General features: G+C 34.4%; 2 protein-coding genes across 4 annotated transcripts in view; both read right to left on the bottom strand.

Moving 5' to 3' along the window:
- Positions 1–2712: 2712 nt before the first annotated feature.
- Positions 2713–22392, bottom strand: part of LOC144957286 (protein wntless homolog) — a 35696-nt gene continuing 16016 nt past the window's right edge. The window contains exon 14 of one of the 3 annotated variants that reach the window (XM_078888414.1): positions 2713–2890. In XM_078888414.1, the coding sequence (XP_078744540.1) occupies positions 2850–2890 (41 nt within the window). In that variant the 3' untranslated portion in view covers positions 2713–2849. Of the gene's footprint in view, positions 2891–5986; positions 7392–22392 lie in introns of those variants that run through there. The other 2 variants (XM_078888388.1, XM_078888397.1) reach the window with 2 other exon arrangements.
- Positions 15411–18699, bottom strand: LOC144957283 (uncharacterized). The gene is made up of 2 exons (XM_078888385.1): positions 18358–18699; positions 15411–16482 (listed from the first exon to the last, which is right to left on the bottom strand). The coding sequence occupies exons 1-2, from the start codon at positions 18632–18634 to the stop codon at positions 15494–15496; spliced, it is 1266 nt and encodes a 421-aa protein (XP_078744511.1). The 5' UTR covers positions 18635–18699; the 3' UTR covers positions 15411–15493.

Below are 22392 nucleotides of genomic sequence, written 5' to 3' on the forward strand. Positions count from 1 at the left end.
ATTGTATGTAATGCTGAACTTGCAGGAGGCTGTTGTTGAATTTCCAGTAAGCACTTTTTTGTTTTGGTTTACATTAAAGTATTTCTGCTTTAACGGGGATTAATACTTATCTTCTGAACCTGATCTATCCCTTTATATATCGTGCCACAATCTATCAACACTTCTACTACTTAGTTCTTTAAACCAACATTTTATTATGTATTATCTGTTGAGTTGTCAAGAACTTTAACTTTAACCCAACTATAACAGACGACTTCTGTCTTTGGGGAAAACTTCTATTTATCTCTACCTACTTGCCACTTATCCTACATAGACGTGACAATATTGAGATCGGGTGAAGTCGATAATTTTTTTGCTTCCCTCCCTCGCTTCTCTGTTCAACCAGCAGTGATTGGGCAGCTTGGTCTGTTAGAAAGTACTTTGCGATAGACTAGCGTCCTATCAAAAGGGTAGCCAGCAATTGCTATTGTCTGTTTCACGCTATAGAAACCAGTATTAACTCCGGCTCCATGGATCTAATAGCTCTGAAGGACTGTATTAAAAATTTTACCAGAAAACCCGTCCTTCAAAAATCGATCAATTAAAATGACTCTCTCATATTATTATTTTTTTGTTTGTTTTAAAGACCAAAAAAAAAACAAAAACAACAACAACAAAAAAAACAAAAAAAAAAAAAACAACAAACAAACAAAAAAACCCCAACAAAACAATACAACAGAATCTGAAACCAGGGATTTATCCAATGGATAAAACAATTTTATCTTATTAAAGCATTGCGCTTTGGTTTATAATGGGTAGAAAACTTCTTTAAATAATCTATGGTTTAAGACCTTTGTCGTGATTGGGATAATCTTATGTTTTTGTTTTGTTTTTAAGGGTTTTACGGCGTTTGCAACACATTTAAGTTATATCAGCGCCAGTACAAAGAAAGAGAATGGGATAGTAAAAAGTTCTAGAATTACAATTAAAGCACCCAAGAAAAGACATAGGCTAGAATTACAATTCAAGCACCCAAGAAAAGTAAGACATAGGGGAACTGGGAACAAATAGGGATCAGATGTAGATTCCAAGAGCACACCACCAATGTAATTAGTTTGAGATCACCTATAAGTCTCATCCGGGCACAAGCACAAAATCCAACAAAGAGGAATACACTCAAATGCTTACATTATACATTCAAAATAAATATAATAATACATAACAGAGACATAGATGATTTACAAAGAAAAAAAAATTCATCTCCCAAAACAATAACCATGCATTTGACTGTTTCCCTCCCAGCTAGGACACCGACCAGGGCCACGAAAAAAAACAAGTAATCTCATTCCATGACAAAGAAAGAAAGCATGTTGGAAAACAGAAATAAGGGGATAAAAGACACAGTATGTACCTCTCTGCCCTATGGGAGGTCAGGATTCCCACCTAGGGGATAATCTTAGCGTGATCTTCCTCTTTAGAAATTTAAAGTTTTGCGGCCAAAATGAAATTATTATTTTTTTTTTTTAGGGTAAAACAACGCTTGCAACATTAAACTCATTTCAGCGTCATTAAAAATGAATATGATAAAATAATCAAACGATTTATAGTATAGGCCTAGCTATTGTGCACCACAGAAAAAACATAAGACAAAGGGGACTAACTCAGCAAAGATCAAAAGTAGGTCCAAGAGTAGCTGGACTGAGACTACTTTAAAGTCGCACGCTGACACGGCTACTGGAATACATAGGCCAACCTTTTCCCAACCTAAAGAGGATTCCACACACTGCTGTCCAGGTGAAACCAAATATTTAGTCCTATTACAGAACAAAACACGGTGCTACATGGGAAAGATGTGTTTGTTTTTTGGGGTTTTACGTCGCTTGCGATACTAGTAGGTCATTTCAACGCCAGTAAAAAGGAAAATAAGGGAAGAAAAGTTGTAAATGTGAAGTTAACAGTACCAAAGAAAAAGAAGGACATAGGGGAATTGTTCAAATAGGGAACAGAAGATTCGATACGCCTATTTTGACATTACCTGAAAGTTTTATCCTAGCACAAAAAACAAGCTAATAACAATTATAAAGGTACATAACATAGAGATGAGTTACAGGAAAGAAATCATATATCAATAAAAGGAACTACAGATTTGACTGCCTCCCTCTCAGCTAAGGATTCCCACCAGGATCAAGAAGAAAACTAAGCAAAGAGCATCATGAAAGGGAAAAACAAATATGGGGGATAGAAGACACAGGAAGTGACCTCTCTACCCAGATTGGGAGGGCAGGAGATCCCACAGTACATGGGAAAGACGTATTATGATTTAGAGTCAATTAGAGGGATGAAAGAAATGACAAGGATGAGGACTGATGCAGATGCTCAGACTATGGCGGAGGAAGGATCCCTCGTTTCCTGGCCCTAACTTCACCCCCAGCGCTGGTGAGGGAAGAAAAACAATAAATAATTTAAAAAAAAAATAAATAGATAAATCAATCAATAAATAAATAAATCGTATTTTATATTTTTTTTTTGTGACAGAAAGAATTACCAACTAAAAAGACATTCAAATAAAACTAGATTTATTGTTCAACTTTTGACTTTTGATCTACAAAAAGTACCTACAACATTGAGTATATTTTGAATCATGAAAGATCCCTGTACAACATTGTTTGATTGATGTGAATAATGATTTAAAATAAAATGTAAAGAAATAACATATTTCAAAAATACAATGACAATGATATGTATTTTGTAGGAAGCAAAATGTGCAACTTGAAATCAACAGTAAATAGGAGTCATACATTCCAAAAATTAATATTACATATTTCGAATGACTGTCTGAAACAGGGGAAATCACTGACTTGTGGTGCTTTTCATCCTGTCAACTTAATCTCCTGAGTGGATCCAATGATTTCTGTTCGGAATGGAGTTAAATTGAGTTATGAGGAGATCAAACTAAGAACAAAATTTCATCTCATTTCATTTGTTTAAGTACAGCATAATGCAACAAATTTGATTCTTTTCTTCAAATCAACAATGATTTCATTGTCTTTGTAAAGTTTAATAGCGCTTGCAACACACATGAGTCATTTAATTACCCGGACAAACAAGACGATCAGATTAGATAGAAGGCAGAACAGATGTAGATGACTAAGGAAAAGTATCTCTGCATTTAGTCTGAGACAGAAAATCACCATCTCACCTGAAGCTTTGCTGAAAATGAAAGTGTTATTTTATTACTAATAATATCTCATATGTGCATAATATACACAAACATAAATGTAAGTATAAGACATACTACTGAGAGATGACTTACAAGGAAAAACAAATATCACCTCTCACATGACAGCAGCGACCATACACCAATGACATGTAATCCACAAAAATGGATTTTCTACAATCCTTTGTCTCCAACGGGAGTCTGATAGCTCAGTTGGTAAAGCACCCACCCTCTTCACTCGCAAAGGGACCAGGAAAAACCCAGGTAAAGTAAAGATTTTTTTCTAACCCCTCTCTCTATCAGAAGTGATTGGGCAAACTGGGTCTGCTTGATCTGGTGGTAAGTACTAGCACTAGCATCCTATCCATAAGTGCATGCAATATGTAACTATCAGTTTAACGCTTTAGAAACCGGGATAGACAAGTTACAGATAATGTTGCTTCAGCATGAGTTTTATGAATCCAAAAAGATTGTGTATATTACACCAGAGACAATAATTCCACTGACAAATAAAATGAAAAAAACCCCCAAAACCCCAGAAATTAGCAAAGGACTCGAAGAAAATTAAAACTAGAATCAGGAATGGAACACTGGATTACATTTCTTGTGCGATATAACTGAATGGCATGTCTCATGTATTCTAACCTTCCCCTCATCAAAATAGTCATTAGGCACAAATTACGAATAAGCAAATTTACAAATAAGCAAATTTTAAAAATGTCATCTGACAAAAGAGCAAAGCATGCTGAGACCTGCTACAGGCAAAAATAAAAATATACTATGCTAATTTTAAGGGGAAAAAAATCCACATCAATTCCAAAATCATGATTTACATCATTATATATAAGAAATACCACTTTATGCCTTAAAATTGATGCAATTCAGATTGGTCACAGCCTGTTCTGAGCAAACAAGCTATTTTCCCATGTTTTGGGTTAAAAAATGGAATTTCGTGACAAAAAAGTCAGACTCCCCCCCCCCCCCCCCCCCCCCCCCCCCCACAATGTATATAAGTATTGAAAACTCTTCATAACTAGCAGTTTTTCTCACAGTAAAAGTACAAATGACAGTCTCAAAAGTATAAGTGTCAGGTAAAATGGATGATAAAGAAAAACAAAGCAACGATTGAATTGTTATTGCAGCATCTTATAATGAACAAAATATATAAATATTGTAATGATAATATAACTCATTAACAGAAAAAAGTTCAGACTGTTAATGATGAATGTTTTTGTTGTTGTTGTTGTTTTTAAGGGTTTTACGGCGCTTGCAACACATAAAGGTCAAATCCGCGCCAGTAAAAAGGAAGAAAATGGGATAGTAAAAAGTTCTAGAATTACAATTAAAGCACCCAAGAAAAGGTAGAACAAAGTGGAATCGGTTCAAATAGGGAATAAATGTAGATTCCATGAGAACACTTTCAAAGTACTTAGTTTGAGATCACCTAAAAGTCTCATCCAGACACAAGCACAGTCTCCCACTAAGAGGAATACACTCAAATGTTTACACACCATATATAATATGTAAGCAAAAACAGTACAGTGCATAACAGAATCTGGCCAATACAATGACAAAACAAAGTGATCTCATCCAAAGAAAGACAGAAAACTTGTTGGAAAACAGATATAGGGGGATAGAAGACACAGTAAGTACCTCGCTGCCCACTATGGGAGGTCAGGAACCCCACCCAGAATGGTGAATGAAATTAATGATTGAAATAAAAGAGCAGATCTGAAACCAGCAAGAAAGTCACAAATTGTAATAAAAGCGGCTTATGAAAATCAAAATTATATTATTAAAATATAGACAAAATGTATATAAAAGTATACGAAACTGGTAAATAATATTTACATGAGGTTTTTCAATTAAATGCTGGTAATAACCAGTGGTATCATTTGACAAAAACACTTCTCAAGTATGTATATTCATACCATAATATACATTAATTCCATCAGCTAAATAATTAGTGTCCATGTGCTTACAATCCAGTATCATGTTTCTGGATTTCAAATAATAATATTGTACGACTAAGTAAGTTTTATACTTTACGCTGGTTTAAGTTTGGTAATTATTTAAAAAAAAAAAAAGAAAAAAGGAAGAATAGCATTTCATTATATTTTTTTAATAAGGCAATTTTCGCCACCATCTTGATGTTTATCTGTAGTCCGTCTCTTTGAGATTATGATATTATCTGAAATTTGGGTGTTGTGAATTCCTCTTTTTTTATAACAAACCAAGGTAATTAAATCAATACCAATCCTTCTCACTTCATATTAGATTGTTATCAGAAAATATTCCATTGAGAGATAACTAAAAGCATTTTGTTTAGCAACAATAATCCATTGTTGAATGTAAAATTTTATTATATATCATATCCTTTAATTTGGCCATGAGTTAGCAAGATATTTTCTATCTGTATCGATTAAAACGATTTCATATTGTTACTTTCCTTCTTAGTAATAAGGGGGTAAGTATTTCAAAAACATGTGTCTAGCAATACAAGAATCACTAACTTGAGTTTTTGTCATACAATTAAACTCTTAACTAAAGGGGGACGTATAACTGGCTGTATGCGATATGAAATGGAGATTTGATTCTATTAAGTCTGCTAAGCATTTTTAAAGCCAATTGTTCGTGGTGGAAGAAATGTATCATATTAGGTGAACTCAAATTTTAAAAAAATTTAATAAATTGGCCCATACTTTATAAAATTTCACTTGTAGATTTTAAAAAACTAACTGTAATGATTGAAATTTAACAAAAATAAATAAATCATTTTAAAAAACTTACACCATTCTACAAGGCATTGTTAGATGTCATTGCCTTAGCATTCCATGAAGATAATATATATAGATAATCCATCCACCAAACGTCTGGTGTCAACAGGAATCACTAATGTTGTCCTAATTGAACAAATTGGAGGTTAATAATTTAGCGCAAGGAAAAAAAAAAGAAACGAAAGTGCCTAAGCAGGGCTCAAACCCAAGACCTTCTGGCTCACAGTGCAATGCCTTAATCACTTGGTCACTTCGCTTAGTAAAGACAAAATCAATTTCTCACAGTTATGTATTAACAATTTAGTGGAACGACTATAAAAATGTTTATAATTTGCAATGTCACTGTTGTACACTATATTCATTGTTCATTTGGAGGACAATAAAAAGATGTGACTTGAGAGGATAGACTAGATTAATGCGTTCAAAAGTTAATTGATTAAAGTTTTTAGGAATCAAATCCTGATAATAATAACCATAATAAAAAAAGGAAAGCTTAACTTCAAATGTAATTAACAGTACAAAACCGGTTACAGTAACTGCTCAGTCATGTTGTTAGGGGGGAAACTTAAACAACAAATCAAGCATTAGTATTTCATTTTTTAATATAAAAATCATGAGAAATATCAGGAAGACCAATCATGTGTTCCCAGCACATTTAACAATGATCTGACAAGAACAGGGTAAAACATTACACTCGAGACAATTGAAAACAAAGAAGCACTGCAAGAACGTGTTACCAACAGTAATTGATAATAAAATTCATTATCAAGATAAGGAAGAACACCGAGGCTGTGAAGTTAGATGGCATGGCTGAACAAAGGCAATAAGTCAAATAAAGTAGAATAAATGCATAAAATAATATAGCATTTATATATAATTGTTTTCCGCATTAATATAATTTTTGTATGACACAGACTTAAAATTGATAAGGAACAAGTCATCCAAGTTCAGCTCTTTTTTTTCTCCATCTAATATAAACATTTTTCAGGTACAACTGATAGCATTCAAAACGAATACAATTTTACGACTTGTAATTTCATTCACCAAGACTGCCCAAATAAACAAATGCAATCAATGCAATCCTTAAGTTTTATTTTTCACAAAACATTTTATAACAACAATTTGATTTCCTGATCGACTAATAAATATCACTCGCAAAAACCAGCCATGAGTATACATTTAAGTACATTCTCAAAAAAAATCAGAACTTGTTTGAACAATAAAAAATAATCTGTGGAGATAGATTACTTCACAACTCTAAATATAATTACATGATGTAACTTTTGGTCACATAAATTATGTATTTTAGTCAGCAGCTGTTTTAGCCACGAATGCGGCCATGGAAGAGGCTTCTGATGGCATCTGAGTTAACTGTACTTCCTCCTCTCTACTATTATTATCATCACCATTAGTAGCTGCTGAAAAATAAAAGATAAAACAAATAGAAATAAATGCTGCGGTAAAAAGGTTTTCAAAACTACAATTCTCTCTATTATCTTGAGGAAAATTAATAATAATACTTGGAAAGTAAAAAAAGGGAGATTAGAATATATTGAACCAGTAAAAGAAAGCTTATATCACTGTTAAACACCATAAGCTGTGCAGAAAAGCAAAGAGCACAGAAAAGCAAAAACTTTACAAAAACAAAGGAACTTACAAACACATTAATACAAATCATCCTTTTCATTTATACTACTGGTGACCACATTGTGCCATACGAGACTCAATTCAGCATTAGCTCGGGGTAAAAAAAATACTAAAACTTGAATTTGAGATCTTAATTATGAAACTCTAATGAGATAAAAATGTTTCATTAATAACAATGGATATGCTTCAATAAACTACTTAAGTCTCGAATCTGGTAATTCTGAACGTTTTCATTTTAATTTTTAATTCTGCTCCATACCAACACAATACGGATTAAGATAGATGGTAACATATTATGTACAGCCCATATTATAGCTAGGACCATCATGTACTATGATTTGCAACAACAGACTAAGATTCATCATTCCTTCATAATATATGACTGCATATTGACTAATTAAGTCATTAAGAGAATTTAATTTATTTTACATAATGCTGATTTCAAACTTAACTATGCTTGTCACTATAAATTGATGAGATAGAATTCAACATAGACGGCAACCACAACCACCTCCCACATAGATACATTAACATATAGATTCCAAAGGAAAAAAATGGCCCTCAGAATTTTTTTCTTCAATCTGGGAAACATCAGTCAGCAGGCGACAGTAACTACTTTCAGGCTTGTAAATGTTTGTGAAAAAATTGTCGGAACTTTTTGAACACGTGAAAATAGACACAACAGGACAAAAATATAGATTAATTAAATCATTAAAACAACACAGATATGACATGTCATTTGACTAGTCAAATCCTGTCACTTTCCCCAACTTATTTATAATGAGGTCCTTATTTTATGGTAAACAAAAAAAAAAAAATAAAAATCCCAATTATTTGAGAGAGTACCCACATTTGTGGGTCCAGGTGTGAGTTAGTTGTAAGATGAAAGTAAGAGAACAATTCCTACCCTTTTGAAGGATGTGTATCTAGTAAGTGCTTGACACGGGAAGCTGCGTATCTTCGCTCCTGTTTGTTTGTGTTAAATTATTACGCTGATTCTTTAGTTTATTTGGATGAATTCTTTTAAAGAAGAAGAAGAAGAAGAAGAAGAAGAAGAAGAAGAAGAAGAAGAAGAAGAAGAAGAAGAAGAAGAAGAAGAAGAAGAATAAGAAGAAGAAGAAGAAGAAGAATAAGAAGAAGAAGAAGAAGAATAAGAAGAAGAAGAAGAAGAAGACGATGACAATGACGAAGAAGAAGAAGAAGAGGAGGAGGTGGTGCAGTCGTGTGAGAGCTTTCGAAGAAAAATAATTATTTTGCATTATTTTTTTCCGTCTGACATTTAGACGGAACCAAAGAATCCAACGGAAGGAGAAAAGAGAGACGGAGAAATGCATGTAAGTTGGTAGCAAAATAGAAAGAAATGGTCCGGTCCGATACACTTCTGTGCGTGCTAATTATTTACTGACTAGGTGTGTGGTTCGACGACTCGCGCGTACTTTGCGACCCTCTCTCGCTGCCTGTGGCACAGTAGGCAGGTCGTGAATACATCCATGTCTAGTGGAACGTGTAGGTGGTATGATAATATAGCTAACTGATAGACGGTCTAGTTTTGTTTTGTCTTTGATGAGACAAATAAAAAGTTCTTGTTATTAAGTCGGCGTTTGAAACGGAATAAAATCTGATTTTTTCGAGGAACGAAATAAAACTCTTTTATTTTCTTTTTGTTGGTTCTGTTCTTTGACGTTACGAATTTTATTTTTACTATTAATTAAAAAAAATAAAATATTAGCACTTAACACACAGTCACGAAAATATCGCCTGAGCAGTAACTTAGTTCAAGTGATGACCCAAGGTCACGCCTGCCAAATTAAGGTGAATCCCCTAGTGAGTTCAGTTACTGTGATATCGAGTGATACCAGTCGATTTATGCTCACTTTCATCTCTTTGTTATCGCTTCACAATGAGTTTAAACACACATTTCTTAACTCTGTAATATTCATCAAGGTTTCCTCTTTCCATTCATAAATATATCATGCCAGTGCTGTTTATAATGATCGTGATATTTCAATCCTAAATAGACCATTTCTCTGTAATTTAAAATGCATTAATTTTTCCAATAAAAAATTGAATTCTTCAAACAGAGACATAGTACAACTTTTATTCTTCCTCAAATAGAATCTATTATAATTGAACTATAAGTTGCTAAAATTCCATCTGTGCATCAACATAATTGAATTTATTATGATATTCTAAATTTTCATTTAGTCATGGAGCACACTCAAGAAATTCATGATAAACATTTGAATGAACTGTGTAGGCTTTGTAGAAAAGTCAAGCAACACAGAACACACAATATGTCACGTGTAAAGCACGAGGCTATGGAGGCAACAGAGTGACTTTTACAGTTATAAACCAATGTCTTTTGTCCTTCATTAATGAAATGAAAATCTCTCTCTCTCTCTCTCTCTCTCTCTCTCTCTCTCTCTCTCTCTCTCTCTCTCTCTCTCTCTCTCTCTCTCTCTCTCTCATCTATCTATCCATTCATCTATCTATCCCTTCATTCATCCACCATTGCAAACATCTATTTATCGATCCATCCATATATTCATCCATACCCTCTGTCCTCTTCATCAGACGATCAGTCCATCCATCGGGTCGGACCATCTCTCTCTCCTCTCTCTCTCTCTCTAAATATATATATATATACATATATATATATATATATATATATATATATATATATATATATATATATATATATATATATATATATATATATATATATATATATATATATATATATAAGTATCAATCCACTATTAAGGTGACCACTGTGAAATGCACCAATTGGAGGACCAAGCATATGTCTTGTTCAAATTGATTAAACTGTTCAATCTTTGTTCAAATGAGTATAGTTTGATGCCCTACAATGATTTATGAACACAATTCTGATGCTTGATGATCACAATGGTATATAGAAAATTACTCGGTCCCCCTACTGTTTTACTAAGTGTTTCTGTAGCTTTAAGGAGACATTTGGTAAAAACATGTTTTTAGGGAGACCACATTAAAAAACCCTTTTAGGGAGCCCAGTATATGTTTATATATGTGTATACCTAAGAGTGCATTTTCAAGTGAGCTACCACCAAATTGTCTAAAATAAAGTAAGTCCTTAAGATTAAGAGCTTCATGGCCATAGTGTCGAAGCTTATCCCAGTGTGCGTAGAGTGAAGTGGCCGAGCAACGCATTTACTAACTCCTGGGAAGGTCCATCCCTCAGAAGGGGCGCTCAGGGAAATAACCTGGGACTCAAACACGGCAAAAAATATTCCCAGTTGCTCCGTGCGCCATTGTTTTTGCAGTCCCCGACCCCTTTAGAAACCTGACGACCCAGGTTAAGATCAGAGATAGAAGGGACCAGGCAGAGGAGTTTATTTGTTGTTGTTGTATACCACTGAATGGACTTGGTTTGTTTTGTTTTGTTTTTAAGGGTTTTACGGCGCTTGCAACACATTAAGGTCATATCAGCGCCAGTAAAAAGGAAGAAAATGGGATAGTAAAAAGTTCTGGAACTACAATTAGAGCACCCAAGAAAAAGTAAGGCAAAGGGGATTTGTTTCAAATAGGAAACAGTAGATTCCAAGAGCCCACTATCAAAGTACTTAGTTTGAGATCACCTAAACGTCTCATTCAGACACAAGCACAGGTCCCAACAAAGAGGGATACACTCAAATGTTTACAAAGCATAAATAATATGTAAACAAAACAATAAAGAGCATAACAGACAGATGATTTACAAGGGAAAAATATAATCTCCCAAAACTCGAACTATACATTTGACTGTTTCCCTCCCAGCCAGGTCCTGGACAAAACCAAGTAATCCCATCCCGAGACAAAGACAGAAAACAAGTTGGAAAACAGACATAGGGGGATAGAAGACGCAACGAGTACGTCCCTGCCCATTATGGGAAGTCGGGAACCCCACCCAGTGAATGGAGTTGGATGGATAGGACAGCAGATCTGATGGACACAATGAACGGCTTCAATCAACATCTCATTCACTTTAACTTGCACAATGCTTGCTTTGGTTTCGTGGTAGTGGTAGACAGTTCGTCTGACGCCCGAGTTGCCAGGGTTCGAATCCATATTTGTGGCGATGCAGAGTCATTGTAAAAGTCTCATTTACAGTCTCACTTGTGTTAATTGGAGTACGTTACTGAATTGTAACAACGTTGTTCGTGTCCATATAAATGTACTACCAGCTGCACGTTGAGCTCATTGTGGGTTTTATGATACATCAAGCTCGTGTAAAATTACATTTACATTTGACCGAAAAATGATACATAATGATAGAAGTCTACAAATCATATTGCAGGTTTATTTCAGTTCCAAAAGCCATCACAAACATTCATCCATTGTATCACATAAGTCTTTGGTCACCAAATAAAAGCATGAAGTTTGTTATGTGTACAGTGCAACATAAAAGGATAGAAACAGTTTTACTGATAAAACCCTCAAATGATAACAAACCAATATGTTGTTGCTGGTAAGTTGCTTAATTGCATTTGTTAAAAAGCATAAACTGTGAAGCAAACGTGTTGAAAATCGTTTGAATAAAGTTTAATGCAAAAAAAAATAATTCTTAAGCACTTTATGCCGTTCTAAGCTGTCGTTGCTGCATTTTTTTTCATTATTAATTATTATTATTCTGATTAGGGATGAGGGGATAAAGAAAGAATGAAATTAAATGCACAGAGGTGTCATTTCTTGACAGTCACCTCTAAAGATTGCAACTCTTAAAATTATCATAAAAAGAATAGTGAAATTTTACATTAGGTATCTAGAAAATGCTGAACATAAAGCTACATTGGCCAATTAAGTTAGGGTTAGTAGAAAGACTTTTTATTCTGCCATATCTGATTCTTTCAGATAGTTCTACATAGCTGCCAACTTTTCAAAAATAAAATAAGGAACGCTCATTTGGCCCGGGATGAGGGGCGATGTGTGCCGAAGCCCCCCCCCCCCCCCCCCCCCCTTCATCGAATCGCAACATATAAAAGTCAGCCTTTTTAATTACTATTACTAACACTAACAAGTTTGAGATGACAGGCTAGTCCAAATGTTGCTCAATTATCGGGTTTAGTACCAGCACATTTGAATCGTTAAAATGACACTTTCCACAATGATTGTTGTTTTGTTTTTAAGGGTTTTACTGCGCTTGCAATACATTTAGGTTATATCAGCGCCAGTAAAAAGGAAGAAAATTGGATAGTAAAAAGTTCTAGAATTACAGTTGAAGCATCCAAGAGAAAGTAAGACATAGGGGAACTGGGAACAAATAGGGATCAGATGTAGATTCCTCCAAGAGCGTATCACCAATGTACTTAGTTTGAGATCACCTATAAGTCTTATCCGGACACAAGAACAAAATCCAACAAAGAGGAACACACTCAAATGCTTACATTATACATTAAAAAATAACAAATATAGTAATAATACATAACAGAGAGATGATTTACAAGGAAAAAAATATCATCTCCCAAAACAATAAATATGCATTTGACTGCTTCCCTCCCAGCTAGGACTCCGGCGAAGGCCAGGAAAAAAACAAGTAATCTCATTCCAAGACAAAGACTGAAAGCATGTTGGAAAACAGATATAAGGGGATAGAAGACACAGTGTGTACCTCCCTGCCCGCTATGGGAGCTTTCCACAATGAGATCAAAATTCAGAATGGACAATATAAAGAAAGAATTCAACTGCCTCAACTTTGATAAGGACCAATACACAAGAAGCACAATTGTAAAATAAATGAAATAACTTAAGATGGTTAGAAATGCATAACTACCAACCTGGTACATCACTTGAGAGGGCGTTTTGGGGTAAAAATTAGGTGAGTTCAGATAAAAAGTAGACGATTGCATATATGTTTTCTTTCATGCAACATAATGGTCTTTAAGTAGTATACTATAATAGTAGTTATAGTAAAATGCACCTCTAAATATTAGAGAATTCCTACTTCTTTACTTTGACAAGATAAACACACCTAAAAATGGAGTATACTTATTTTTCTTGAACCTAAACCGTTACAAAAGCTTGCTTGAAAAAAAAAAAATTAAAATCAGATGAAGATGTTTTTAAAGGGATTAAATTTATATATTTCATAAATTAATAAAGGGAAATAATCATTGTCATCTTTAATCAATATAAGCAATTGATTTTCTTATTGAATACCTTCCAATCAAAAAGGTGGATTTAATTTTATTCTTAATTAAAATAATATTTGTAACAAATAGTGAAAGTATCAATACTGTCTTAGAATATTCAAAGTATATCGAGGCTAACATCCATATCCTATGCAAATCTCCAATACATTATGAAAGGTTTGAGTAAAATACAGGCGTCATATAAACGAATGGAACTTTTTTAATTGTTGAAAATCATTTATGATAGAGGCATAATTCAAATTAAAGAGCTACACAAATGGAGATTATGCTCTCACTGGACACCAATAATAATGATAATAATAATAACAACAATAGTAGTAGTAGTAATAGTAATAATAATGGATCAATAATAATAATTCATTAGGCTCACATGGCTTTTTTACCACAAATTAGTCAAAAATTACAAAATACGGATTTTGAACTAAAAATAAGCACTTACGGACTCAGGAAGTCAAATACGGAACAAATCCGTTTTTAACAGAACGGTTGGCAGCTATGGTTCTACAAAGCATTTGTCTCTCAAGCTGAGCAAATGAATGTTCATATAATATAAAAAAGGATATTGCAATGATGAACAGATTGTACTATATAAAGATAAAACGTTTTTGTAAACCCCCAAAATATGTCAATAACACTATACAATACAATGAATGTAATACAAATCAAATTCATGATTGTCATTACACCGATTGAAACGCTCTTTCCCTTCTATATTTATTTCTTTCATTAAAAATCTTTGTCTTCACCAAACTAATTAGTGTACCTTCAGGGATTCCTTTTTGTGAAAATACCCTGTGGTGTTTTAAGAACAGAATAATTTCAGACTTTCTAGGTAATGATCCCCTTGAACCATGTGCTGAAACATCTTCGACAAAGTTTTTAAAATATGACTTGACTCTATCTGTATCCTCATCTGACCATGACATGTATCTCCGATTTTTGCTTGAATTCCTCTTGGGTTCAGTTTGTTTTGAAGAACACGTAAGCTGATTTGGCACTCCTGCTTCACCATCAAATATTTCTTCTTGATTTGCAGCTGTTACTATGGATGTTCCAAAATTTGCATTTGAGTCTCTATTCACTACAGAGTCATTTGTTTCAATGTTACAATTTCCTTCCCCAGTGACCGATGCTGAGTTATCAATTTGACCCAAAAAATGACCAACTTCTGTTATTTCTCGTATTGCAAGTGGACACTGATAAATGTTTTGATTGATTGATTCACAGTGTCCCATATGTCGATAGAAGACATCTCTCTCGTGTTGTGGGACATCAAGTAAGGCAAATAATGTCGAAGCTCGGTGCCTGAATTTATCAGCTATTAACAACTGGGGTTTCTCTAAATCCTTTACTAAGGAAGTGACATATTTGATGGCAATGTAACCACTTACATGATCTTTGGATATTCCTGTATTTGGAAAAAGAAATGGGTTGTCTGAAATATCAACAGCTTTACGCTCCTGTGCAAGTTTCCTTAAAGGCTGAATTGTGTCATTGGGTATCAACACAGGGACCAACATCTTGCTTCCCTTTCCAGACTGATAGGCCAGCTTATACTTCTCAAGTAACGCTTTTTCCAGAGGATCAGTGACATGTTTGTACAAGCTGGGGATCAACCCATACACCTGAATCTGCATCATTCCAGTCTTTTAACAACATCCTTGAGGGTTCTCCGCCTCTCCTCGCATTAAACATTGTAAGCCTAGCTACGATGACATTGCGAAGCCAACAAACATATGTGAATCAAATAATTGATAATCATCCTCACAAATACGGACCATCTCTTCAGTAATAAATTGCCGTAGCTTCTTTATATCATTCTCTAATGGCATCTCTTTGGGTTTTCTCAAATTTGTTCTCTTTGCTTCACATTGAACTCTGGCTGTAAAAAAAATACTATCCCAATTATAATCCAGGACAGCTTTGAACAAATCTATCTCTGCGGATTCTTCCATTTTGTTTTGCATTATATATTCCCCTTTTAAGAAATTAATTAACTTTTTCAATATAAATCCAATTGAAAGCTTCAAGCCTGCTTTCAATGTCCCATCCTCTTTCAAAGTCATTTCAGAAATGGTTTGCGATATTTCATTAAAGTTACAACGCTTCACCACGTCCTCTCCAGAGAAAGAAGGTTGATTTGTTCTCTTCCTAGTTTTTAAAATCAAATTTCCTAAGATGCGTAAATCACTCATTATAACTTTTCTCTCCTTCTTTGAACTTTTACTCCACAATTTTGTTCCTAACAATACTATAGCTTTGTCTGATCGACACAAATTTCCCACTTCATCATTCCGAAATTTGTCAAGAATATTCTCCTTTATTTCTTTACTTGCATTGGGAGCCACGGGATAAAATTTTACAACCCCAGTACACAGAGCATGCTCAGTACTACATTTCTTTTTGTGTTCATAAACCCTTCGTCCAGAGTAAAACCCCTTACAGCCAGCACACATAACAACTTCATGTGACCCTTGTGCTCTCTCACGCATAACTATTGAATTGTTTCTAGTGTTTGAATAAAAAATGCCCTTTTTCTTGAGATACTCCATTGTTCTATCCCTTTCCTTTACAGGCTGTTTCATGGCCTCTGTAACTTCTGTCTCATCTTTGTGTTTCCTCATCAAATGCCTTGAGAGTTTTGTTTGCAACTGTCCACAGTATGGACAGGGTCTCCTTGGCTTTTTGTATTTCTCTGGAAAAAAAAGAAGAAAATAAAGCACATCATGCTATGAACTATGAAAATAAATCAATAGACAGATCGTATGCACATCAGCTACATGACAGCGATAGAGAGGAATAGCATTCCAAATATTTAAGGCCTGGACAAGTAACTGTCATAATTCCTTCTTGTTATATACTTTTCTACCATCTATTCCTTTGGAAGAGGTATGTTAGATTTGTGGAGACCTCTGCCACATAACAAATCCAGTGAAAAGACGCCATATTTTTGTTTTGAAATAGAAATAAATAGATCAATCCACCCACTTCACTGGGTTCAGGGTTCCCTCTTCATTATAATCAAAATATGAACATAAATCGGAATAGTAACACATTGAAGTCTCATCTGAATACATAGATTGTCCTTTGTTGTTTCAGCGAATAATCAGACAGAATGTCAAAAGAATTTTGGGTTTTTCCCCAACCACCCCTTGGAGGTATCAGTATCAGCGGAATGGTAAGCGTCATGTTTTTTACGTTGAGCAACAAAATTTACTCCAAATGCTTCACTCGACCCAGGCGGAAAAGCAATCAAGAATAGACCCAAGTCCTATCCAAAGACTAACATTTCATTTAAGTTTATTGTAGGCCCTTGGCCAATCGACAAAATTCAATTCACATAAATTATTTACAACAATCAGAAATTAATTATATCAATAATAGTAATAGAATGCAATGAAGGCAATATCATAATAATAATAATAATAATAATAATAATAATAATAATAATAACAGTAGCGGCAATAAGTAACAATTAATATAGTAACAAAAGTAATAATAGACTATAGTTCATAGTCATAACAATGACTTTCTTTGTCATTGAGGGAGTGAGAAAACATCACCGGCTGGCAGAACAAACAGCCGACATCAATCAAACGTCCTCCAGACCGGTTGAGCATCGGCTTCATTAATTCCTTAAAGACTTACCCCCAACTGCCTGAACGATGCTGATGCCCAGAAAACTTAATCCTGATTTATATTTTGTGGGAATGAAATATGACATGTATATGCCGGAAATATTTCAATAACAAACACACTGTTCAGATAGAAAATATTTGAGTCTTGCCTTTGTTAATTGACACAGGTAAGTTAGGAAAATAAATGCTAGTAAAAACGATCAGCAAGTTCGTGAACACTGCTTCTCAACTCGAACATATGTTTTCATCAAATCTACACACATCATGTTGTGAGCTGAATTTTAATGATCTCAGTTGTCATTGAAAGGAAACCCAAGAATTTTAGAATAAAGAAAAATATTGAACCTGGAAGTCAAAAGGGTTTGTAGCACAGCAGACATTATCAAAGTATAATTTTAGTACCGACAAATTAAAAAGAAAATGTGCTTTTCTTTAAATGCTCCCAATCATCATATACTGTTTAGGTTGCAAGATTAATAAAAATGTTATCTACTCTGATTCTCGTTAAGTTTCCAGCTGGTCTGTGAAAAAAAGCCTTAAGCATCATAGAAATACAAAGAAACAGTTTTAATATATAGATGGGTTGTAACAAAAAAACCATTTTAACACTTACAATACAAGCAATTTAAGTCTATTACAGACAAAAAAACCCCCAATAAAATAAACATGAACATTTTTATGGCTGGTTTCACTGATATCACTCACACATTGGGGTTTCAGATTCTAAGATGTCCACCCTATCAAATTTGGATTTGTGCTTGTTATGTAAATGGTAGCGTATTTTGCGACGCAGCACTGCCAAAACAGAAAAAAATGCAATAACACAAATGCAGCACCATGGAGGGGGTGGAAGTTTTCTTTTAAAAGGAATGGGTAAATTAAAATTGATCCCACAAATATCAAAGGAGAAGAATGACAAAAAAATGACTCACCAGTGCACGTAACACGTTGGTTTGCAAGTGTATAGCATTCGGGTTGAACCTGGGTCCCAAACTGGCAACGAGGTTCAGTCTGTGATAGTTGTGGATGAGGCTCTGACTGAGTTGGGGAATGAGCACTAGGTTCCAAAGACAATGATGTACTCAGCATTGGGTACCTCACAGAGTACGTAGAGGAATCAGACTCGGAGTCAGCAACAAAATCGGGACCCTGTATATTTTGTGGAAAAGATGACAGATCAATCAATTTATTCATGTTGACAATAAACATGAAGAGCCATTGTTTAATAATCCAACTAAACAATTAGCTGGTTAATAATGCAAGTATAATAAAAAAGAGTTGAGAAAGGCAGACATATTGTCTAAGTATTTAATATGTTCAACTGTGCTTGGATAAATATAGATACACCAACCAGGGTTTCAGTAAACCGTTTTTAACCAACTCTTTAAATCCTACACCAGGACCAACAACTACAAAACAATTTTTTATATCACTACGATTCTGGACATATAAATGGTTGTCATTGCAACAATATGAACTTCCTAACCTTGCAACTGCAATATAGTTAACAAAAAAAGTTGATAAACATTACGATGCAAGAGAATTTGGACAAAATGCGAGATCAAAAGTATAATCCCAACAGAAGCTATTTTAATTTTTCCTGGAAACGCATCATTTTCACATTTTGTCAAATAAAAAACAAACGACTTCAAATGTGAATGGCTCATCAATGAATATCACTTCAAAATATAACGAGGAAGGTTTAAAATAGTGTTATTGTTGGCGAAGTCCACTGCAAAGAAAAATTTTTAACAACAAAAAACTAGGAGATCTCACTGGTGTAAAACAGTGTTGTCCTTGTCCTGAAATATTGTATTGCGCCTAACAGACTGCAGGTCTCATCTTTTGTGGCAAATGTGTTTTGTCCACCACAAAATATGGTGATGTGAAGCATTTTGAGCATGGTGCCAACTGTGGATAAACGCTATACAAATGTTATGATTTTATTTTAATGTACATACTTACCACAAATGAATCATGTGATATGGAACTTTGTTCTGCATCACTTTCAGGCTCTGAGTTGGAGTCTATATAGAAAATAAAAACAACAAAAAAAAAGCTGAAGACTATCATGTACAAGTTTTTCTCTAAACTCTTAAACAAAAAATCATGCCATCTTGTGCTGTAAAAGGATTTTTTAAAAATTATTTACCTTATGACTATTGTCCTTTGGAAAAAAAAGAAAATTAAGTCCGAAACCTTCTGGCTATTTTCTTTTAAATTTCAAGAACGTCAGAGTTGGCAAGGGAGGACGGAAATATAATTCCAGAAACCAATCTGTCTATAATCATATCCATATGATAGTTTTTCGTTCAAGATTCAGGTACAGTCCACTTAGGATAATCGCAATACCTTGGGATCATCGAAAATGTTGGGATTAACCGAAATTCAGTTTCCTGTCCACTATTTCAACATTTTACACATTTATTGTCAACTCAAACCAGTAAATAATATTCTTTGTCCACCACATACAGAGCAATTTGATTGAAACAAAAACCATATGGCAGCCCCGTGTAGATTTGTCAACCAAAAGCAGCTATGAAGCAAGCCGATATCTTATTCAGATTGGAAGAAGTTTCAATCTTTTTTCTCAACAATTCAACATTTGTCAGAGTTAAAGAGATTAGCCTTAATGAGAGACAATAAGCTCTCACCAAACTCGTTGGTCACAATGCACAGTTGTTAATCCTAAAACAAAGGATATCGCTCAGTCTCTCTTTATAACTGTCATTTATAACCTGTTGTCAAGATTATGACCAGCCCCACCCCTCTTCTATTTAATGGCCACCGATGACGTCACAAACCCATACTGCAGAGCCCCGCCCTCTTTCGACTCTAACAGAGTGGTGACACACTACTGTAGCATTAAATCCTGCTCACCCTCGATTCTTCAACCTGTCACGATTTCATCCATGATGAAATTTAATCATGATATACTGTTTGATTTCTTGAATTTACCACTTTTTAAAAAACCGAAGTTTGTTGCAATTAACCAGTGACTTTTATATAGAATTATTTCCATTGCTTAGGAAATATTGTGATTAACCGAAAGTTGCGATTAAACGAGTTGCAATTATCCGGAGTGGACTGTAATAGTATTACACATCATGACTCAAAAAAAAAAAAAAAAAAGCAAACTATGTGTACCTAAATGTTATTCATTTCCTCATCAAATTACATTCTTACCATTAACATCATAGATCACATCAAAAGGGTTGTCTGGATTGACAGCAAGACATTTTTCAGGATTTTTAAAGCTCAAATCTCTCTGATCTGAAGTTACAAAAGAAATAGCATATTCTCAACATTAAACTATGATTTTGTGATATGGCATACTGTATGCATAAAGCAAGATGCAAAGACAGGTTTAAGTTTAAATTATTTTATATTCTTTTCAAAAATCCATTCTAGTTTTGCCAAAATAAAATAAACACGAGAAGTGTTGAGTTGGATAGCGCTAAAACTAAAAGTAGTAGTGGTAGTAGTAGTAGTAGTAGTAAACGACAGATCTTACTCACTAGTGTGAATCTACAGTCTACAGAAGTTCCCGAATTATCTGACTCCACTTCCAAATGACTGACTGACAAGTGACAATCATCAATCGGTGTGTGTGTGATTAGGTACTTTGGTAAACGTCCATTTGGCCCTCCAGCAGGGAGCCGATAAATGGCCTAGTGGCTGTGACCCGATTTTTTGGACTTTTGAGTGATGGGTCTCAGAAAAAGTTCCATAGATTTTTTGTTTATGGATGGATTTTAATGATTTATGTCTTATTTTCTTCAGGAGAAATTACTCTATCGTTTGGTGTAGTTTATTTTAAAATCAATGACAATTTAGTATAACTTTTGATTATGGATAAAATAGGGTATAATTTAGCTTTGGATAATTAAAAGATTAGAACTTGGTAAATCAAAATTTCATGCTGGCACGTTTATTTAACATCTTAACTTTTTTATAAAATTAAATTCAAGGCAAAGTTGTATACCGCATCCATGAAATTCGTTCCAGTAAATTCTTACTCAAATCTTAGCGGTCATTTTAGACCAGTTTTGAAATCCAAATGGCGGTTACTACCGGAAATGCAACAATTTTCAGGTCACAAAGTCCGTCAGTAAATAACAAAGGCAAATAGAAAACCATTTGTCAGCCTTTAAACTAACACAACTTTTTTTCTGCTTATCTGATTTTCACAATTTTGGTATCATTAGAATCGTGTTGAAAAGCACTTTAAAATGATATAGGTTTCATTGAGCTCAATCCAATTTGAATTTTTTACCAAAGTACCTAGTGTGATGTCTACCCTATTGAAAATCTTAAATCAACAGTGATGTAATAAGAATGGCCAATAACTTACCATTTAAATTATCTCGGTGTCTCTTCAATGATGCCTCCAGCATCAATTTACCCCACAATGCCATAGACGTCTAGTTTGGAACTCAGCAAGTGACGAAAAAATACTTGCGGCTATAGAGAGGACGTCCGTCGGCCACTCTCTTCGCAAGTCAGTAGTCAGTGGTTATCAGATAATCCTTGGTTCTTGAAAAATATAGAAACACAGCAGTTCATTTAAAAAGACTCTTTTGTAGATCAAGATATAATGTTAGGTATTGCACTTTAAAATCTCTTCAGACATAGAACGGGTCAACTTGACGTCTAGACCAAATCATTTCGAAGATCGATATGGCAACAGCAACGCCTGGAATGGAGGATTTAAATGCGGCATCTGACGATTCTACTGCTATGACAGAAGATGCTCCATTTCACGACGTCGAGATGGCTTCAACTGGCATCAGGCATCAACATGCTACTCAATAATGGGTTTGATGAAGCGTTTGACTAAGAATTAAAGGCCTAGCTGATAACTGATAACCACCTACTACTGACTTGCGAAGTGAGTAAGTGAGTGCCGAGTGCCTCTTTATGCGCGAAATTGACTAAACATACGTTTCACAAAAAAAGAGTTACTA

The sequence above is a fragment of the Berghia stephanieae genome, chromosome 1, assembly GCF_034508935.2.
Source record: "Berghia stephanieae isolate SIO BIC M18660-M18661 chromosome 1, UCSD_Bste_1.3, whole genome shotgun sequence".
NCBI lineage: Eukaryota > Metazoa > Mollusca > Gastropoda > Nudibranchia > Aeolidiidae > Berghia > Berghia stephanieae.